At 41.4% G+C, this 23304-nt stretch overlaps 1 protein-coding gene across 3 annotated transcripts in view; it reads left to right on the top strand.

The window, feature by feature from the left end:
* The window catches only part of grid1b (glutamate receptor, ionotropic, delta 1b), a 322140-nt gene that overhangs the window by 274665 nt on the left and 24171 nt on the right, over window positions 1-23304 (top strand). For all 3 annotated transcript variants that reach the window (XM_066664931.1, XM_066664930.1, XM_066664932.1), the window contains 4 exons: window positions 271-324; window positions 8569-8742; window positions 12214-12375; window positions 13295-13414. In XM_066664931.1, the coding sequence (XP_066521028.1) occupies window positions 271-324; window positions 8569-8742; window positions 12214-12375; window positions 13295-13414 (510 nt within the window). The remainder of the gene's footprint in view (window positions 1-270; window positions 325-8568; window positions 8743-12213; window positions 12376-13294; window positions 13415-23304) is intronic.

Genomic DNA, 23304 nt, shown 5'->3' with positions numbered 1-23304 from the left:
TGGGCCGCACCGACGGGAACTGCCGTGTGAACGTTACATTTAACAGCTCAGTGGAATTGTGCGGGGGAAAAGCCCTCCCCCCAACAATGGTGGTCTATTTTAACTCTGAGTAACACTGCATTCCCCCTGCCTCACTGTGATACAGTACACACTGCAACACATCCCCAACAGGGAAGAAGCTTTACTCCTTCCTGCTCATAATATCCCTCTCTCTCTCTCTCTCTCTCTCTCTCTCTCTCTCTCTCTCCCTCTTTTTCTCTCTTCCTCCAGGCGGTGGAGACAAACTTGGCCTCGAAAGACAGCCACTGGGTGTTTGTGAATGAGGTAAGAGTAGAGCCACCTTCTTCTCCTCCTCATCCTCTCTTCCTCTGGTTGTTTTCCCTCCTCTCGTTCTCTCACTCGCGTTCTCTCCCTTTTTTACATAATTTCTACTATCTGCCTCCCTCTCTCTTTCACTCTATCTCCCTTTCTAACTCCTTTTATTTTTCTCTCTCTCAATCTATCTTTGTATCTCTGGGTTTCTCTCTCTCTCTCTCTCTCTCTCTCTCTCTCTCTCTCTCTCTCTCTCTCTCTCTATCTCTCTCTCTGTCTGTCTGTCTCTGTCCCTCTCTCACCAACCTCCCTCCCTCTGTGTGTAATACAGCTCATTCCTGTCCGTGTCCTGCTCTTAGCTGTGAATATCTGTCAGGTTTGTGACAGTGCTTTCCATGACGAGTGACCGTGAATCTTCCTCTTGTTATTACCATAACGTCTCCATCTGATGGCATACAAATCGATTGTGCGTGATGGCCCATCGCTGTAGAAAAGCATAAGATTAGGAAAGAAAACATGTCCCAATGTGCCGCTCTGCCACTTTACGCAGGGGAACAGCAGCAGCCGTCATTCTGCTGCTTCCATAGTGCCTGGGAAAATAGCCCAGCGGTGTCTGAGGCAGCATGATTGTGGGGGTTATTTTTCTGTCTGATAACAGGTTCACACAGCCACATGATCAGTTCCCAGGAAAACTGGAATTGCATATATACATGCAATTACCAGATCCTCCTGATTACACCTGGCTAGCATGTGTTAACATCTGTGGATATGATTGGCTGCCCTGCTTTGTATAATGTTATAAAAAGTGGCATGTTATAAAAAACTGTTTTGAAAGCAGTCTAAGTTCATTATTCGTGTACTCATATTGTCCCCCAACATTGTCTTTTGGTCCATCAAGGCACAGAGTGATGGTCTTTGACAGGTGGGAATTTTGGGATTGGAGGAGTGAAGGACCAGTACTATCTCCTCCCTCAACATCCAGAGCTGAGTTGCCATTGAGCAAGGCATCTAACCCCAATTGCTCAGAAGGCAGCATGCCCTATGTTCATTTTTAAAGGGGGTTTGTCCAAATGTCTGCCCAACTCAGGGGCTGGAAGAGTGTATCTAAGGTCCATGCTAAGGGAATATTTATTATGAAGTATGTTTGTTCCATATGCAGTGCATTCCATGCCTCAGCCATAAGATCATACACCCCATGTACTTTATCTTATAAGTTGCATATAATAATAATAATAATAATAATAATAAATAAAAATATATAAACATATCTTGCTCCCTCTTTAGTACAGTGAATGGTTAAGGCATTAGCTTGCTCCCTATGTAGTGCACTCCAAAGTTAAGACATAACATACTTGCCCTCTAGGTGTATTATACAAAAGGTGCTCCATTTTTAGTGCACTTCCTCCCTACATAGTGCACTCAAAGTTAGTACATAGGTATAATCCCTATGCAGTGTCTCCCCTAAGAATGTGCTCGCTAATTAGTGCATTCTACACTTAAGACATATGCACCCAGCATTAATATATTAGCTAGTACATTATGTTGTGCACTCCATGAGTTTCCCTACTATGTAGTCTATACTACAAAAATGGATTTCCTTTTTAATGCACATTATAGTTAAGACTTCAGTTGCTCAAGTTGTAGTGCACTACACATTTAGGAAGTGTGTTTATGACACTGTTATACATGTGCTATAAGCTTGCTCACTATGGGGAGTGCCCTATAGAGTGTAAAAACAGCTCCCTAGTTCAAATATGAGCTTGTTCCATATGTAGCCATCTCTTGGTTAAGATATTAGCTTGCTCCTGATGTTGTGTGTCCTATAAGTTGTAAAAGACAATCCCTTGTTCCCGCTGTAGTGTACTCAACGGTTAAGACATTAGCTTGCACCCTACATAGTGCAGTCCACTGTTACACACTTTTATTGTTTTATTACACACTTGATTCCTATACAGTATACACTAAAGAGTGTACAAAAAAAAACAAGAGACTATTCACTAACTATTTCACTCAACTGTGAAATCACCCTCTCCCTCCCTAGTGCACTCGTTGATTAAGAAATAAAGTTGCTCTTTATGCCGTTCACTCCATGAGGTTCACTTCATGATGATCAGTGCACTTACTAATCATCGTGCACGCCAAGAAAATTATACCCGAGCAGATGGGATGGAATGGATATTGTGTGAGCACATTTCCTTTGGACGACGGCTGCACGCCTGCTGTCAACTTTACAAGTGCAGTCCCTGAAAGGCTCTGTTTTTGTTTGCTGGAGCTTTACTAGATTACACTTGTGAGTCATGCATGCTGGGATGCGCTATAAGCGGCTGTTATATATTCATGTATGCAGCTCTTGACAACAGCGGGCGCAGATTGCCTAGTCTATATGGTTCAGAACTAATGTTACATGGCTTTCAATCCCTTGTTCTCATGATTTATTCAGGCCCTGGTGCCCATTGTACATTAATGAGTGGAAGCAGGGTCACCAACGATCGACCTTTACCAATGTTAAGTGTCAAGATAAGGACAAGGTCGTTTTTTCAGAAGCTGAGCACTTTTGGTGAATATGACATGCTTTGGTGGCTCTTTGTAGTGGCAGATAGAATCAGTTAAGGCGGCACATGATGCAATGGGTGGTGTTGACATCTCTACCGCACAGCTCCAGAGCCTTGGGGTCCTGAGTTTGAGCTTCAAGACACTTTGGTTTATTATCTGTGTGAAGATTGATGGGCTTCCCTCAGCCTGGTACTGGTCCCAAGCTGGTGTGGAATGGGAGAGCTGAGTAAAGAAGGACAAACCCTTGGTAAAACATGCAGCAATTTGTTCTCCAGGTCAACAACAGAGTTGGCGGGTCATCCATTGCGGTGAACCCTTAAGGAAGCACGATAGAAGGGCCTTAAACTATACTAGAGTCTCAGTATAGTGTGCTTGACTCTAGTTGCCCTTAGTTGCCCTTGACGAACTCCATGCGGTCCATATTGTGTAAAATATATCTTGTTCCCTTTATAGTGCAGTCCATACTTAAGAAAATAAATTCCTTATGTAATGTGCCCTGTAAATTACAAAGTGTTTGATGATATAGTGTTCTCCCTAGTTAAGACATTTCCTTGGATCCCCAAATAGTGCACTCTACATAGCTTTAAAGTAAATTTTGTTAAATACTTAGTTAAAGATAGGTGCTTGCTCCCTATATAGTGAGCCTCTACTGCTAGGACATTAAGTCACTCCCTATGTAGTGCACCCTTTAGCTATATGATACTATGCTGCTGTCTATGTTATGTAAGTGTGATCTCAAAAAGAAGAGAAGAAAGAAGAAGAGTACATCATCAGTCCGCTTTGAGAAACTGAGAAACTAGGGACAGTAAGTACACACATATCCAGAGGGAAAAAGGCAACCATTTCAATCAGTTTGGGGTTAGTTGCCTTGCTCAAGGGCACTTCACCCAAAGAAGTTGAGAGAAGAACAAGAGTTATTCCTTTATTCCCTCCAGTCAAGGGGATCTGAGCAGTGTCCTGTTGGCCCCTAGCCCACTTCTTTTACTTTTAGCCCAAGGCAACCTCAACAGCATAGGCTCTAAAACACAGGTGGAGGTTTGGGTATTCCAATATATACAATATATATATATATATATATATATATATATATATATATATATATATATATATATATATATATATATATATATATATATATATTAAAAGTTTCTCACAATCATTTGAGCTGTCCCAGCCTTTGTTGGGTGAAACTACATATTGTGCCTTATTTATGCATCCATAATTAATATTTCTCTTTCTTCCCTCTATTCACTTGTGGACTTGCATTGTTGCTGTATTGTTGTCAAACTGAAAGCATCTCCCAGCTTTTCAAAACAGAGCTGTTCATGGTGGATTATTATCATGATTTGCAGGAAGAGAGTTGCATTTGTATTTCAAGCCCGGTCTAAGGTACTTCAAAGATTCCCATGGTCACTTTGATACAACTCTTTTTATTTCTATATATGGTCATTCTAGCAAACAACAGAGAGAATGGTTAATTTATTTGCCAGGACTGTGCCAGTCCATGAGTGAATCCTGGTTCTCCTGAAACACTAAGCAATCGAAGCTAGTCTGTAAACAAAGGCCATCAAAGAAAGAACAATTACATCTTTAGATTCAGCAGTTCTGAGGCATGGTTCATGATTAACCATGTTTATAGAAAACAACAACAGTTTAATTTTAGTCTAACAGATTAGAAACCTAACAAGCTTTTCTTGACTGGCACGTCTTGACCCTAAGCTTAGCTTGATGCTCCTGTGGTGCCTCCTTGTTTCTACACCCATTAACCATATACTGTACAGTATAAGCTGTACAAACACACAGGTGCCCTTTAATGTTCTACAATTCCTGACAGTAGTCCTGTGTCTGTTGTTTTTATATTCTGTTACCCCACTTTACCCTGTTCTTCAGAGCTCAGGATCCTCACAGGACCACCACAGAGCAGGTATAGCCTATTTCTTGGGTGGTGGATCATCCTAAGCACTGCCATGGTGTTAGTGTGTGTTGCGCTGTTACGAGTGGATCAGATACAGTAGTGTTCCTTGAGCTTTTAAACACTGTCCACTCACTGTCCGCTCTGTTAGACACACTCTCCTTGTCTGTCCACCTTGTCTGTTGCTCCACAATTTGTGTTGACCATCCTCTAGTCCTTCATCAATGGACGAAATGCACTGGTGGCTGGAAATGATTGGTTAAGCAGTGATTCTGAGTGGTTAAACATATCAAGTAGCACTGCTGTGTCCGACCTACTCATACTACCACACAGACAACACCCAAATCATGTGCTACCTGCTCTGCGGTGGTCCTGTGAGGTCCCTGACCATTGAAGAACAGGGTGAAAGGGTGCTAACAAAGTATAAAGAGCAATAAGCGGACTACTGTCTGTAATTGTAGAACTACAAAGTGTACCTCTATAATCAGAGTAGCAAATATAATGGTCACTGAGTTAAGAAACAAGAATGCCATTTGAACGTTTTGGCTCATAGTTGGATCTGGTTTCAAATGGTTAACAAAGGAGGATTGGTCAGATCAGTCCAGGCCTTAGAATGGTCATTTCTCACAAAGGTCAGACGAGGCAAACAGTTTGCTTTCTGAGACATGCTGTTCAGCTTGTCTTCACCAAACGTTTTCCTGCCCACTATCCCCGTGTACCCACAGATGTTGGAAACAACAGAGTGTGAAATTAACAGGGGCATCGCAAACTCCTTGGTGTGGGGAAAGCTCTGGCAGGCTTTTAGTGTGAACGCACAGATCTCTCAATTCCACCACCGCTTGGGGGACACGGGGAGGACACAAATACAAATGGCTTTAAATGGGAAAAGGATGTTAACTCTGGCACCTTTTTCTAGGTCACCTCCGCTACCTGTTATCTCTACCTAATAACCGTGAGGCGAGAAAGGAAAATGTCTTGTGTAATATTCTCCCTGGGTCAACTGAGCCCTGAGGTCCAGTGCTTCTCTTCTCCTGTAAAACCTGGACGCTTACAAGCTGAGGTCATCAATAATGGCTGAATTGCATTTCGGTAATGAATATTTCATTAACAGGGCTGTTTTGCTTAATTTATTTACAAAGTGTCATCTCAGCTGCTCATCTCAACCAAATCTCTCCAAAAATGTGAAAAGTCGATTGAGGACGAGAGGAAAAGGTGAAAGAGGCACTCTTCTTTCATAATTCATCTTGAGCCGGATTTTAAAATGACAACAGATCTGCATTCAGCAAGTTTTTGTTGTTGTTGTTGTTGTATTTATTAGATTTTTTTCTGGGTTCAATCCAGATTTGGGTCACAGAACTTTAAGGGTTGGTGTGTGGTCCTCTGTGTGGGTTCCCTTCAGGTGTGGAAACATGTTGGTAGGTGGACTGGCTGTGTGAGATTGTCAACATGTGTGAGTCTGTAAGTGACAGGGTGAGTATGTGTTTGTCCACAGGTATGAGTGACAGGGTGAGTGTGTGAAATTGTCCAATAGACTTGAGTCATCTTCTCAAGGATGAACACACAGCTGTGGCTTTTGTGAAGCCCGAGTGCCATTCTCCTTGGAATTAATTGGCCCAATTTTCATTTGATTGCTTTATAACCACCTTAAATTTCAAAGCCTGCTTTTTGAAAGATGTTTAAAGACATGTCAAACTGGGTCTTTACTTGTGCATTAGAGCATGAGCTGGGTGTTAGCTGATATCACAGCTGTTCCGCTGTGAAGCAGCATGCAATTTCACAACAAGAATCCCCTGTTTAATCTACTGGTTATTATGTAAATATGTAGTCAGAAGGAAGGCCTTATATTAATTCTGACCTTTCACTTCTCCACTCTCCTCGAAAATGGCTTAAAAATAGCTGTTTGTCTGTTAGGGTGTGCAGAGATTGCATAAGAGCTAGCAGAGTCCTTCCAATAAACTCCAACGCAAGGCAGGATATGGCCAACTGGAATGTGGTAGAATGTGGGCAAGAGTTTGTGAAATAAGAACAGCTGCTCGGAGGTGGTATGAGGTCAGGCCAGCAGGGGATATGCTGATGTGACTAGTGAGGGTGCTAGGGTTGTTCTTCTGGGACACTGACCAAAATGAAAAGATATTTATATGATATGTGGCAGAAATGTTTAATATCTGTCATCTTGCTAAATCTGAAAGAATCTTTAGCGGCCTTGACTGACCTGCACTGAATGTCCAAACCTTGGACACACCTTATGAGTAGTAAATACTTTAAGGTGAACCTATTGTGAATGCAACAATTCACTAGTATGCACAGTTTGTACTAATCCATAAAGATTAATTAGACCATTAGACCAGACCATTAGACCTTGTCCATTAGACCAGGAATGGACAAACATGAGCCCACCATGCCATGTGCCAAAGGGTCAGCTAGAGTTATATAAAACCCCCAGCACTAGATTCTAAAGCAGTGAAACTATGTGGAATGTTTTAAATAAAGACAATACCTCTGAGATGCATTGGAGCAGTGTTTTGTAATGCAGAGGTAAGCAAACTGTGCTGGAAATTACATATTAATAAGTTTTTTGTTTTGTTTATTTATTTATTTATGTATTATTTCCCTGTCTTTATAGTTATTTTATTTTAATATGTGTTTAAAACATGTATATGTTTTCTATGTGTTTACAGTGATTTACAAGAAACTGTCAATTTTATCTGTGATAACGTTTGATATAGTTGCAGAGGTTTTGGAGACACTGCGTGTTTACAACCTTTTGGAATGTATGACTTCAATGTATGGGATCTACTGATGGATGAATGATCTGTTTGATTAGGAAGACAGACCTCAAAAGCTGCACGTATGACACAGGAAACAACCAGACTTTAAGAAACTATATAAACATAAAAGGTTCACAGATACGGGGAGAATCTGCAGAATAATGTTCCATTCTCATTCCTAAGGCAATTGACTTCACTTCAACAATGCAAAATCAGTGCCTGACCTCACCGATGTTTCATGACTCAATATAACCCAATCTTTGCATTTGCCGCTACTTTGTCAGCATAGGGGTGCATTAATTAGAGCGCATTTTGTTTGAGACAAGTCACTACAGAAAGTGCAGAATAGAAGTCATCCACTCTTGGGTGCAAACAGTAGCCTTGGAAATGCCCCAAGCTCTACCCACTGCACCAGCCTGGTGGCAAAATCACCCTCTAATAATATACACTACCCTCACCATCACCATGTCCAACATACATGTCAGGATAATGATATACATATTGATTTACACAATCATCTCTTCAAGCTTTGCTGCAATTTGCTGAGCACTGTGCCGTCTGCTCCTTTTGTAAATTGGCTTCAAGTGACATTTATTGGACACTGGTTCTCACTGAGGACCAAACTAGGCTCATGATGAGAGTTACTAACTAGCATGAAAGCAGAGCATGTCTGTTCTTTTTATATTGAGCTAATTACTGAAGCAAGAACAAGAACATTAAAAATAATTGTCTCCACATTGATGAGATCAAATTGGAAATGGGTTTATTATCTTGAAAATATCACTGTTCAGTTTCCATTATTATTTATTTTTTATACTATGATGAAAATAATATCTCCAAGGAAGGGAATATGCAGTCACTTGTGCAATTATGAATTTACTGTCACCTGTTAAGAAGTTGAGGTAATTGCATGAATATTTTTCACAGCTTTAAGCCAAGATTATTAACTTCCTCTCACAGAATCAATCACTCTTTCGATCAATCACTCAGACAAACTCTATGTTTCTATCTTCCAATCTGTAGGAGATCAGTGACACCGAGATCATGGAGCTGGCTCACAGTGCCTTGGGAAGGATGACAGTCATCCGGCAGATTTTTCCGCTGTGGAGGGATAGCAGTGTGAGCTGTATGAGGAACAGCCATCGCATCTCCTCCCTACTCTGCGACCCACAGGAGGGCTACTTGCAGTCACTAGAGGTCAGTTCCCATGCAACCGCTGTCACAGTGAGCTGCCTCAGGAAGTCCCACAGGTGTCAGTCTTGGGACTCATGTTGTTTTCCTCAGTGTAAGCCTTCTCATGCTTCAAAGCTAACCAAATTCAATTACCTAGAACACACATTGTCTAACACAAACTAATATTAGATTGACTTCCACAATCCAGATGGCAGTATACATCGTGTGGTCCATTCAAAACCATGTTCTCTGAAGCACACCATGCTCAGTGAGGTGTGATAGGCAGCGATTCTTCTTATGCGGCACACACAACGCAAAACAACACTGCATAATTTAGCAAAGATGATGAAACCAAAGGTTGGAAATATATATATATATATATATATATATATATATATATATATATATATATATATTTCCAAATCACATGATGAAACCTCACTTGAAATGTACCGTTCCAGGACTAATACATTTTGGAAGACCGACTGCACAGTATTTGTGATATTGAAGCTGCAGTTTAAATTCAAGGGGCTGTTTTGACAGCTTCCCAGAGGGTAACCCTGAGGGCTTTCTCGACCTTCACAGAAGGCCTAATAATTCCTGAGGACTATTTTTAGGCAGTAGAATCATCATGCTTGTTTTGTTCAAACACTTCAACTATTGGTATAACAATATTATTTCACTGGTAAGTTATTGTTGGGAACAAATGTGTAAAAATCTTGAAAGATGCAAAGGAAAATGTGGTATCTTGGTAAAAACAGCCAAGCAAGTTCTCGCAGAAGTGAGGCCTTTAGAAGCTACTGGACCAAACAAATTTTTTGGGACTAAATGTCACCCTTGGGCTTCTTGACACTAAGTCAGTAATAAGAAGTAAGGAAAGCGCAATTCCATTCAATGTTCATAAGTTAACAAGTAGATATAAATATTATCATATAAAATGTTATCATACTTGTAGTCCAAACTGAAGACCTAGATCATGGTTTACCCTGGATGCTAAGAACCTCTATGATCATCAAACATTAGAATTAGGAAATAGAACCATTTTTATGTACAATCACTGCAGAATATATGCTAACCACAAGTTATTTAAAACAATGTGTCTGGACATTTGCCTCTGGACATTCCCTGAGCCAACCTGAGCTCACTCATACTTTTGCAAAGGAACAGATGGTAGAGCTTCACACCAACTCCTCCAGCATGACTGCTCTTCAAAAATTAATGCAAAACAGGGTTAAGCACTCTCTGATGTTAGGCCATCTTCAGGACAACTATTTCATGTTCATGATTGTGGAGCTATCAGTATTTGACAAATTTACAGCTTCAAGGTAACAACCCCCCTCCTTTAGGACATTTATAGTATCTGCCAACAGATTATTTTTTTCTTATTCTTATTCTTTAAGGGACTTTGAGTGCCCTACTTTAACTAATGTCAACAATATGGTTCAGTGCACGTTGTATCAGCAACCTGCCAAACCCTATTCTCCATTAGCCATTCAGTCCATCTCGTGTTGTCATTGCTGGCAAATGAGGACAACAGCCATGTTTTATACATGAACTCAAACAGTGACTGACAAGTGGCAGCAAAAAGACCAGCATGTCAGAAAGAAATTGTCCTCTCTTCTTGATTTTCTGCCCAATCCTGAAAACAACTATTCAGAATAGAGTCAGAGTATAACAGACTTTGTTTGCTGCCCCAGTCCTCTCCAAACCTGCTGCCTCAGCACTGTCTTAGCCCAACCGTCTTTGAACATTTAACCTTTCCATAAGAACTACAGTTTATCCACTTCTGCTCCCAGCCATAAATATTAAAAGACACACTCATAATCTCATCAGTCTTGTTTTACACACTTATACCAAGGTGAAGATCAGTGGATCTGTCTGGCAAACACCTGGATGTGGAATTGTTTCAGCTTCAAATCAGAAGTAATATCTAAACCTAAAATTACAGAAGCATTTGAAACCCTTCAAACACCAGGTTTACTCTGTAATCACTTTTCTGCTGTATACAATATATAACACATTGTGACATTTTCCAGAATTGACACCCGCAGGACTTTATTAAAGGTTATTATTGAAGCCATCATCCACTTTTATTGGAACTCCATATTGTCCGCTCACTGACCACTTTTTCAGAAACCCATACTCTGTGCTTTCACTCACTGGCCAATTTATTGTAAACACCTCCATTAAACTTCTACTCACTGGTGGCTTACTGAAGGACACCTATCTTGTAGGTTGTAGGTTCCCCACATAGGTGTATAATTGCAAAGTGTATGTCCTTTTGTGGTTGTATCTGTTGGTGATTGAATATTATTTGTATGATAGGTCATTCCTAGTACTGCATGGTGATGGTAGTGTGCGTATGTGTGTAGCTGCATGTGCTGTGTTTCTGTGGGTTTTACCAACTGTTAGATTGAAAGTAGCATACCACTCAAATATATAAACACTAGAGAGAGCCTATGATCACAAAGTAGCCAGCAAGTGAAGGGCATCCACAAAGGGTCAGTGCTGTCTCTAAGGCTGTGTTTAGCATCTAGAAGTTTGCTTTTCCTAAACAAGGTTTGCCTCCATAGGGACAAGCTCAAGGACCTCAGCATAGTCCTCCTTGGCTATTTGTTCTTCTAAGACCATGTGCTGGGAGCGCACACAAGTCTAAGCAGAAATAGGGCACTGTCAGGGAATGTGATGTGATGCATTAATGACACAATGCCACCGTGAGATGTCTCCCCGGACTCAACAGCCACAGCTGTCTGAGGCCTGCCTGCAATGTCAAAGTGCATCCGAGCATCTTGTTGGATTTTATAGCGCTTGATTTATTTTGGCTCCAGACACACATCTGGTCTTGGGAGCTGTTATATGGTGTGTCAGGATTTAGAGGAGTGTGTCAGTCATGTAGTGTGTGTGTGTGTGTGTGTGTTTCTGGCTCTCATTTGGGCCATTATTTGCTCAGCAGTATCCAGATTTGACATCAGTGCAGTGAGACAGCTATAGCACTGGTTTTCTGACATCTATAAACATCCTACCCTCATAAAAGTATCACTACCTCAGGATTGCAAATCAGTCTGCTGTGGTTATTTATCAAGCATAATCTTAGTGTGTTACTTATTTTAAATCACCTTGGGAGTTTTGTGTGTGCTCCCTGGATTTGCCACCTATCCACTGGGGATTGCATAGGAACAGTACCCACCTAGTAGGGTTGTGTCAGGAATAGCATGTGGAGTAAACTTGTGCCAGGTTGACTATGCAGATAGGTTGATCCACTGTGGTGATTTTTGATGGTATCAGCCAAAATTGGAACAAAAACAACTACTGAATGTCATATAATACGATATCTAATCTAGGCAAGACTTCAGCAGAGTGGATGACCTCAGTCATTGGCGCCGTGCCTAAATAAGGAACTCAGGATCTAAACAGGGTCGAGTTAGCATCAAGGTAAGTCAGGAAAGGTCAGTCCTAGTTTTCTGTCTTTCCTTTACTTTTTTCTCTTACTTTCAGGTGTCCAATTTGTACCTCTACGACAGCGTCCTGATGCTAGCCAATGCCTTCTACAGAAAGTTAGAGGACAGGAAGTGGCACAGCATGGCAAGTCTGAATTGCATCCGGAAGTCTACCAAGCCCTGGAATGGAGGCTGGTCTATGCTGGAGACCATTCAGAAGGTACAGACGCCAAATACATCCTTCCAGCAGCAATTTGACTCTTGATCTCTGCCTCTTTCTATTAGTCTTGCCTATAGGAAAGACCCCAGATCAGACAGACCTAAGATATTTGAAGTGACAAGATGCTGGATTTGCAGAATAATAAACAGATATCACCTCTGCTTCAAGTCAGGGCCTCACATATGTGGCTGCTTGAAATGCAAATAGTCAGCACCTACATTTTCCCCCAGCACTCCTCCTATTACGCCACCTGTGGGGACACAAATTGCAACACAGCCAAGAGCTGGGTATATCCTCCCACATGCTTTTGTGGCAGGGCTGCAAAGGTCAGCCAAGGCCTCTAGCAGTGGGCCCAACTGCCCTGTTCCTGCATTCTGAGCAGCTGATATCTTCCCAAGCTTGCAGGGGTAGCAGCAGCTTGTGTGCTCTTCAATTGCATGCCTCTTGCTCATGCTGTGAGGCACAGAGAGCAACAGAGATCCTTTAATCTGTCCCTGGAGGTTCCTGGCATAGATAGATGGTTTGCAGTAACTCAGGCCCTCTCCAGTCTATTCGTCTACTGTGTCGAAGTCTAGAGTGTAAATGGTGTTAGATGGTCTAATGGTGTTAGATATTAGAGTCATGTAGTAAAGTAATGTAGGCAACTGTGGGTCATGTTGCTCTGCTGATGGGACTAGCTTCAAAGTGTATCTGCACTAAAGCTATCAGGTGCAATCTTGAACTTCTACCACAAGTAAAAGCACACGGCAACAGTTACCAAATTCTAAATGTCCTAGTAGCTCCGTGATCAGTAGCATATATGTGATCTCATTAGCCTATTTTCCAAATCTGATTGGGAACTCACTATGCTCACAGATATTATTAAGCATTATAACTGCCTTATATATTTGACAACTGACAAATTCCTCTGTCTCTGTAGGGCCGCATCACTGGGCTAACAGGGGTGATGGATTTCATGGAAAACGGATCCAACTCGCATGTTCAGTTTGAGATATTGGGCACCAGCTTCAGCGAGACCTTTGGAAAAGACATCAAACGGGTATGTTGAGATATGAGGGAGGGAAAACATTAGTTCAGACCTGGAAACCTTTTGGATAAGAACCTTTAGAAGGAAGCGTAGTCCTAGGAGGAAGAAGCACACTCTATTAAAGGAAAAAATTAAAGATTCAGGCTTGAACCATTCTACAAACATTTGGCCTGAAATCATTCTCACTTCATGTCGGCAACGGCTGGGTAGACTAAAGCTTTGGTGATACCATGTCAAGTACAATCCTTACCTTCTTCAAGAAGCAATAATACAGAGATGCCAGGGTAGGCATTTTTTAAAATATCCTAGCAGCTCTGTGACTAAAGGACCAGTGATAGAATGTGCCAATCCATATATATATATATTTTTAATTGTTCTTGTTTACTCTTTATAGATGTGCCAAACCATATTAATAAAACATACTTCTTCTTGTTTGCAGCTTTGAATTGGTGGCATGCCACTCAACTAACTAGTATCTAGCACAGATATAAATGTTTAGATAAAACAGTAAATATTTTAGGATTATTAATAATAAATACATAGTGCTGCAGGAGGTGAATGACACCATTTGAAAAAATGGTTATGGATGTGATTAATAATTAATAAGGTGGCATTTTAGACAGACATAGAGAGGGTCTGTACTTTTTTGATGGAAATTCTTAGATATGGATCTTTTTCTGGGGCATGGGGTGGTGAGAGGTGTGTCAGGCAGGAGCGCTAGAATTATGCAATGTTAGGCAATTCCAAGCATTCTATTGTAATGTCTTAATTAAACACCCCCATCAACAAATAAGGCAAATACCACCAGTAGATACAGTGCACACAGTTTCAGTGCATTGCAGATGATGCAAGCTCCTCCAGTGACCCCTCTATTAAGAGGTAAACCTTCTGTGGTTTAGCCCAATCGCAGTCTGTAATAATCACTCTTAAACCATGTGAAAAATCACCCTTAAACCAAAGCCAAACATTAAGCTCCAAAAGGGCAGAAGCAGCAAGAATTTTTTCCCTATCTCACATGGGGCTCACTTGTTCAACCACAGATCCAACCCCAAAGGACTCAAAAGAACTCTGGATCTTGAAAGGAACTCCTCTGGTGTGGGCAAACTCCAACCAGTTGGAATAGGGTGGCCTTGCCCTTAAGCAAGGGAGTGCCTTACACCCTGAGGAACCCAATTATGCAATCCCAAAGACAACAAATCGCTCAACCAAGGTAGTTTCTCCTCTCCAGGTGTTCTGTCATTTAAAGTATAAGCATTCCCCTTGGAGTCCCAGGGGACTGGATCTGTGGTAGCACAAATAGACCAGTGGTCCCCGATGACACCAGAAAAGCATAAATAAATCTTCTTTGACTGGATTTACCAAAACAGTGCCCCCTGTGGATGGGACTTGCTTGTAGTTGTGCAAAATGACTGTAAATCATGAATGGTGTTCATAAAAGGGTTACAAATATCTGTGCTGGTCCTTTTTTTCATACATATATACTCATATATACTCATGATGTAAACACCCTGTCTAAAATCACAACACTACATCCTACTACAGTTTTTATTTTTTTTAAGTCCATCTCACTTGCCAAAAAAAGGGGAAAATCAATAGTTCAACATGCACTGTTTTTTGTGTTTAGGTGTCATGCACAGAAGTCTAGCTTAAAAGTGAAGGTGAAGTGTAAAGTGGTCCCGTGCCTGTTATGCATGCAAAGGACACAGTCTCCATTTCTTCAGCCTGGGTAAAGTCAGATTAAATTCAGAATGGCTTAGGACAGAGTTTGCAGAACTACAGCTGGATAAACAAGTGTGTTTGTGGAGATTTTAGTGGGCTTTGAATATTGCATTTATGACATACAAGAGAATATTAACAATGTTAACAGTTAAGCAGAGTTTTGCTTCTGTAGCCTCAATAAATTATTTCAGAAGTGATTAACATTGTGATTTTTGGCCAGCATTTTAACATGAAGTCTTTTGTCTTAGAGTTATATAAGGAAGGTGATGAATAAAAAGTTCCTGGAGACTACACATTTCTACTAAATTCTCTGAAATTTCTGTCCAAACCTCAGATATACATACTGGTACATCTACTATTTCTATCAATATGTTTAGTGTTCCTACCAGCACCTCAAATATTTCAACCAATATCTCTAATATTCCTACAAGTACATTTAGTATTTCTACAAACACTTCTGATATTCCTGTTCATCCTGTCTCTAGTAGGGTTGTGACTTAGAGCTTAGCCTGTTTGCTTTTGGGATCAGCGCTGGGATCTTGGATTCAAGGGTAGAGATTCCCTGTGTCTGCATGGGTTTCCCACAGTCTCGAAACCTGGAGGTTAAGTGAATAGGATGCTCTAAAATCTGGCCTGATGTGAGTGACTGCATTCATGTGAATATGTCTACCTCTTCTCACCAGTGGGTGTTAATTGAGTGTTTAATAGAATGGTGTTCTGTGTAGCGTTGATTGTAAATGTTGATTGTGTCTAGAATGTGCAATATATGTGTGACAATGTTTTTTTTAATAACAAATTCTGACTACATCTTCTGCAATTCATAATAATGCCTCTTATATTTCTATCAATATTTTCAGCATTCCTACTAGTACCTGTAGTATTCCATATATCATTGTCTCTTGTATTTATGCTAGATCTTGTAGTATCTTACCAATATCTCAAGAACTCCTACTAAATCATTTGGTAATCCTATTAGTCTTTTTAGTATAAGTACCATCATAGCATCTTTTTATACCAGTGTCTATTTCTACCAGTGTTGCTGGTGTTTTATCCATCACCTGGAATATCTACCTGTGCCTGTAGTAGTTGTACCAACAGGTCTCTCTAATATGAGATATGTAACATCTCTAATATGAGGGGCCCAAAAACACGATATTAGTCTTCCAACAACAATGTGCGATCAAATGTCATTGTCCCCATGTGAATTTGCCCCTGACCCCTGCCTCCTTCCAGTAATGACTTCACTGAGTGTGATGTGTGACCATCAGGAAGTCTGAGGTCACCTGTCCTTACTGCCCTGTTTTATCTGCTCTAACAGAGGTGAGTAACCAACAGCGCAAGGTGGAGACCAAATGACAGTCCAGACCAAAACACAAAGTGTCACAGACTGCACGGCATGCCAATATCACGCTGTGTCAACAGCTCTTCTTGGGTGGACAGCAGTGCCTGTTCACTTTCTGCAATGTTCATGCAGAGACATAGAGCACAACTGCCACTCTGGTTCCTTCCAAAAAGACCCCTGCTGTAGTTCACACACTCGGGGCAGATTTATCCAATGTTGTAGTAGATGAAGGAATTGGAGTGGGCATTCCTGGGGAGGGTTAACCTCAGGGAGGTTGTGTGGTGGTCTTTGGAACGAGTTAAGACAAATTTTGTTGTAGTTATTTGCCTCATGGACTCTTTCTCAGTCTCGTCTGTTCCACCATAACACTGTTTACTTTTGTCTTCTCTGCCCCATCATTTTTGCATGTGCTTTTGTTCTTGTTTTTGTCTCCACCAAAGCCTTCGATTCCATCTATCATTTAAAAGCAAGAGTAATGTAAATTACAGGAGAGAGAAGCGAAACAGTCCACTGATAATGAAGACTTAATCACCCCGCATCCCAACTTGAATTATGAACCCAACATATCGCATTATGGCCATTAGGATCCTGAGAGCTGTGGCCATTTAGCTCACATGCACACAGACACACACTTTCTCCCACAGGGGCACCGGCATCCCCTCATACACTCAGCACATTTATTAGCCATAATGAAAGGCAAAGACAGCTAATGGCACGTCAAGTGCACTCAGTCTTGTTGTTGTTCATTATTAGAGACCCAGTCTCACTCGCCTCGCCCAGCGCCTCCCAACAAGACATTAATCCAGCCAACTCCATCCCCGCTCGCTATGGAGACAAATGAGGACCGCCGCTGTTTATTTGACATATGTCATGGTTCTAAAGCACAGACACATTCACTACATCTCCTCGCTAAATTAGAAGCCTTTCAGAGGCGAGAGAAAAGGCCGGAAACTTCCAGATAGCCGCAGTCGCTGAGGCCATCTGTCTGGATGCGTTACCTCTTTTCTTGTCTCATCTCAATCTCCAATCTCTGCCACTCACTCGCAGAGGCCCTTCTTTCTGCCCTCGCACTTTTTCCAAAGCACCGATCCCCAGCAGATGAAATGGCTCACAGATTAAACGTAATGGAGATTGAGGTGTTATTTTCTCATCCCTGTTCTGTTCCTCGCCAGACTGTCTCTTTTTTAAACCTATGCATTTACCACTCAGAGTAGCTTCCATTCCCAGCAGACTGAACCTCCTGGAAAAGCAGAGCCAGTGCTATGGAATCAACTCCTATTTTGTAAAATACATCAGAATCAGCTGGAATATGTGGTGGAATATGTCTTTATTCCAACCAGGAAAGTTCTCTACAGGAAAAAGTACCTGGATCAGATTTTTCAAAAAGAAATAATAAATAAAAAGATACCCAGTTTGATTGGCTCTCTGCCATACACTGTAACCAATCAGAGAGTTCAAATAGGTGAATCAAACAGGCCCGCCAAAAGCTCTCTGCACTGAACTGTAGTCAATCCTAAGAGCGCTCTGCTGTCTCTCTGTATCCAATAAACTTTATCAAACTTTAAACAATCAGAAGAACTCTTCGGTAATCCAAACCTAATCAGGCTTCTGTTGGCTCTCTTCTCTAAACTCTTCCCAACTGCAAGGGCTCTGTGCCCAATCAGATAAGTTCTCCACCATAAATGGCATTCAACCACACAGGTTCTACAGATCTCAGCAGTATCAGATGGGTTCTTTGCCAGAAACTCTACCCAGGCAAACTTACTCTACGCCAGAGACTGTACCCAGGCAGACAGGCTCTCGGCTGTGAATGATAACATCTCTGGGGTAAACTGTACCTAACCTGACAAGCTCTTTGGTGTCCACGGTATCTAATCACATAGGTACTGTGATGTAAATGGTGTCCAGTCAGATGGTCTCTCTCTGTTGTAAATTATACTTGATCAGATGTTCACTTTGCTGTGGCTTGCATTCAATAAAAGCAAATCAAATGGGTTTTTATTGTGTTCCTAATGTGTACCCATTCAAAAGGGGACACTACTGTAAACCTTGCTCTCTAATGTAAGCTGCTTTCAATTAGACAGGAACTTTCTCGGAGTCTGTACCCAGTTAGAGCTGGGTGCTGTAAACTTTACCCAGACTACTTACTACCTACTCTTAATTTGTAATTTAATATGGTAGGTATTAGTTTTCCAGACACTACTGCAAAAAAATACACCTTGCTGACCAGCAGACTGTGCCATGTTCCTCAGGTCAGATATAGCACATATCTGTATTGCTGAAGTGTATGGGAAATAATTGGGAAGCTGAACTGAGGAGAGACTCAGAGAGGGGGACAGAAGCCATGGTGCTCTCAGCATTCTCCCTGCCCAGCCATTAACCTTCCTGTACCATTACAGTCCATACAGGTTAAGAGCGGCTGACGAGCAGACCCATAATTACCCTAATTTATCTCACTTCTGAAAAAGACGCGAGCTCGGAACACTGCAAAACAGCCTTTCTAATGCAATCCAGTGTGACAGACACCGTTAGGCTTTCTTTCCCAGACAAAGAGGGATTTTTCTTTACACTGTGCCCTCTTGGTAAAAGAATGAGCAGTAATTACCAGCAAAATGGGTCAACATAAGAGCAGGGAACGTGTGGCATGGCGCATGTGTGGCTATGTAAATTGATTGTGAGTCAGTTCTGAGCTGAGATGTGATTAGCTCCGACTCGCAAAATCAGACCGCTGGGTCTGGATGGCAACTGTGAAGTGCAGACATATTGTAGAGTTTCGGAATTAAACCAACCGCAGCACCCAGCCGTCTGTCGGACGATGCCAGATAATCGGCTCACATATGTCGTGCAAGTAGAGCAAGTTTGTTGTTAGGCTTTTCACTGTGGAATTTCTTCAATAATCTAAAACTGGAAAAATGTACATGAAGATTTTGAGCAACCTAAACTTGGCTGGGTCTGCAGAACACTGTTTAAGCGCTGCATGCTCAAACACAGTCAATGCTAAGCTCTTTTCATGCTGGCACATTTATCAGATATTAATTTTGTTCCACTCTCCAGGTTAGTATTTTTCTCCCCCCATTTTCCACTCAAGGCTATGGCTCTCCCTGTAATTCTGTGACCCAAGGGGAAATGAGCCTCTTCATCTTACAATCATGAGCACAGAGGCCTGCGGCAAGACCTGATTTAACTTTGGATTCTCAAGCAAAGTTTGTTTTCTTGTTTTCTTTGACCAGTACGTGGACTTCCATTCATGTTGTGTACACGTACCATTATCTTATAGGTAAGTACCACTAGATGAATGCTGATACTAACCTTAACCATTGAAACTGAAAGATTTACATTTTGGAAAACAGCTTGTAGTCCCCATAAGTTAGACAATTCCCCACAATCTGAGTATAATCAAAACAGATAAGAATAAAATATGATACAATGCAGATCACAATAGTATAACTACAGCATTTAGATACAATTTTACACAATGGGTTCAGAAATACATCTTATGTGAAGGCACATTTGAATCCATTTTATTTGTTTCTATGTAATTATATTTAATCTTAACTTAATCTTACATATTAACAAGCTACATTTGTGTTATTACATGCAGTAGATATACACTATTTATATAAAATGTACTACTGTGGTACTTGTGTAACAGTGATTAAATCAGCATTACTCATATGAAGTGAACCCAACAACAGTCCAACGAATCCTTAAAGTCAGACATGGGGATAGCCATCCCTTCAGACCCCCTTGAGCTTTGATCCGTGACTGGGCTGACAGCATGATAATGGTGGACTCAATGGTGGAGCCCAGACAATAGCACAGAGTCTCAGTTTCATCCCAGTCCTGTATTCACTAAGGATTTTTTCACACTTCCCAGGTCTTCCCCGTACTGACTTTCAGGAAATAAAGGAGCACACAAAATCATGGAGGGACGATTTTTGTGGATGTTTGATTAACATCCTGTCATAAGAGCACTGAGAAAATGAGAATGGAGAAGAAAGAGCTAAATGGCTCTAAAAACCATCTGCCCTCGCTCCTCACTGCTGTGCACTCATGGTCAGGGTAAAGAGCGAGCAGCTCATTATCATTTAAAGGAATAGATGCTGAATGCGGGCATTCTGAACAGGGCTGTTTAGGCAAGGCGAGAACTCTTGTGGTGTTTTGACTAAAGCGGGTCACAGACATAATAAGACATTTCACTAAGACCCAGACCATAAGACAGATGTCATTCCTTGCCTGGCACAGATTCACAGGTTTGACTTTCAGCATGCCTGTGCATAACTGTTCCTCAGACTGTTTACCTGTTTACAAATGCCACAGTCATTCTTCAGACCCGAGACAGAGTCAGGCATGGAATAAGGAATAAAGGATAGCTTTGTGCGTGTCCTTTCAAGCCTCACGTCACCCTCTTTAGTCCGACTAAGTCTCTGTTCAGGTCAGCCATCCATCAAGCGCTCAATTCCATTTGTCACCACGGTGCAAAGTTTGGCAGCAGGAGGAAAAATCTGACACAGGCTGATGAATCGGCAGCATTCCCTCTCTCTCTCTTTCTCTCTCTCTCTCTTTCTCTCTCTCTCTCTCTCTCTCTCTCTGTCTCTGTCTCTCAGCCCCAGGGTCTTCCAGGTCATCACTCTGAGCCCACGGCTGTTTGTGACCAACACAAGGGACAGACTCACCGTGTTTAGCGTTTAACCCCACACCTTCCAACTGTTGACCTTGCCTCCGTGAAGGATGGGTGCTTTCAGAGGCATCCAGTGCAGCACGAGAGTGGTCGATTAGTGCTTCATTGGCTTTATAGATCATACGCTTTTGAGGCTCCAGCTCTTATGGATTTCTGCTCAAAGTCTTTTGAAGAATCAGAGGCAAGCACAATATCAAATAGCAGCAGAGGCCAGAGGGAGATTAAAGCAGACGAAAAGGCACTCGAACTGGGACGTTCTGAAGTCCTGAGGAGCCACAGCATATAGAGGAAACCTTGGCGTATGGGATGGAGATGGTGTTTCTCAATTACAGTACATTCTCAGACAGTAGGACACTTATTAAGCCTCGCCACCACTAGCAGATGCTAAATTCATTAGACGAATGTCGCAATTAGCCCAACATGAAAGTGATTTGTAAGGCCGCATGTCATCTTTAGCTCATCACTGTACTTTACTAAAGCAAACAGAAATGAAAGGCAGTGGAGACACTGTTGCTGGTAGGGCTTTTCCTGCTGTGGATTCTCCTTTGTTTTGGGAAAGCTAATAACATCTGCTACGGAGATCCTTCTTACCATTAGACCCTAATAAATTGTGCTGTCTTTATTTGTTCTATCATGTGTGTGTGTGTTTTTTTGTAAAGCCTGTAGCTCAGTATGGAGACAAGGGTCTTCAGTTTTGCAGGTTTCTGCCGGAGACTTGTAACTGATTATAGCAGGGTTTTAATCAGGAAAACCCTGGTGGGTTGATATTGCAGTATGGTATGGATTTTATGGACTAGATAAATGGTGTGTTGAGGCCCTGGGTATTTGTGTCTGTAATGCGCCTATAAGAAAATGAGATGGCCAGCCACACATCATAGTATCCCAACACTGGACTTCATAATTGCAAAAACATCAGCTGATATTCAGGTGGTTCTAAAGGTTTTTTTGAGCAATGCCAAGGAAGAAACCTTATGTTCCACTGAGAAATGATGGTGAAATGTAGGAGGTCTGAAGAGCCATCACATATACAGGTTCTTTACACCATTTACATTATACGTATTTGATCATGTTTATTGTCATATTGAATTAAGCAATTTTAGATGTGAGGAAGCACATGGGACTTGCTTGTAATTCACTCATTTACTCACTCACTAATAGGTAGTATTGCATCACAGGGAGCACCGTTTCTCCCATTCTCTCACTATCCCTAACTACAAACCGGATTCCAAAGAAGTTGGGACACTAAACAAATAAATAGTAAAAACTGAATGCAATGATGTGGACATGGCAAATGTCAATATTTTATTCGTAATATAACATAGATGACAGATCAAAAGTTTAATCTGAGTAAATGTAACATTTTAAAGGAAAAATATGTTGATTCAAAATTTCACAGTGTCAACAAATCCCAAAAAAGTTGGGACAAGTAGCAATAAGTGGCTGGAAAAAGGAAATTGAGCATATAACGGACAGCTGGAAGACCAATTAACACTAATTAGGTCAATTGACATGATTGGGTATAAAAAGAGCTTCTCAGAGTGTCAGTGTCTCTCTGAAGCCAAGATGGTAAGAGGATCACCAATTCCACCATTGTTGCGCAGAAAGATAGTGCAGCAATACCAGAATGGTGTTACCCAGCGTAAAATAGCAAAGACTTTTAAGTTATCATCATCAAACATGCATAACATCATCAGAAGATTCAGAGAATTTGGAACAATTGCTGTGCGTAAGGGACAAGGCCATAAAACTCTACTGGATGTTCGTGATCTCCGGGCCCTTAAATGTCACTGCACCTCAAACAGGAATGCCACTGTCAAGGAAATAACAGAATGGGCTCAGGAATACTTCCAGAAAGCATTGTCAGTGAACACAATCAAATGGAAGACTGTTCTGTGGTCAGATGAGTCACAATTTGAAGTTCTTGGAACACTGGGATGCCATGTCATCCAGACCAGACAGGACAAGGATAACCCAAGTTGTTATCAACGCTCGGTTCAGAAGCCTGCATCACTGATGGTATGGGGTTCCATGAGTGCTTGTGGCATGGGCATCTTGCATGTCTGGAAAGGCACCATTAATGCAGAGAACTATGTTCAGGTTCTAGAACAACATATGCTCCCATCTAGACGTCATCTCTTTCAGGGAAAACCCTGCATTTTT

The sequence above is a fragment of the Hoplias malabaricus genome, chromosome 3 (assembly GCF_029633855.1).
Source record: "Hoplias malabaricus isolate fHopMal1 chromosome 3, fHopMal1.hap1, whole genome shotgun sequence".
In the NCBI taxonomy this organism is placed as follows: Eukaryota; Metazoa; Chordata; class Actinopteri; order Characiformes; family Erythrinidae; genus Hoplias; species Hoplias malabaricus.
The sequence above is the reverse complement of the archived record's forward strand: the minus strand, read 5'-3'. Positions and strand labels throughout refer to the sequence as shown.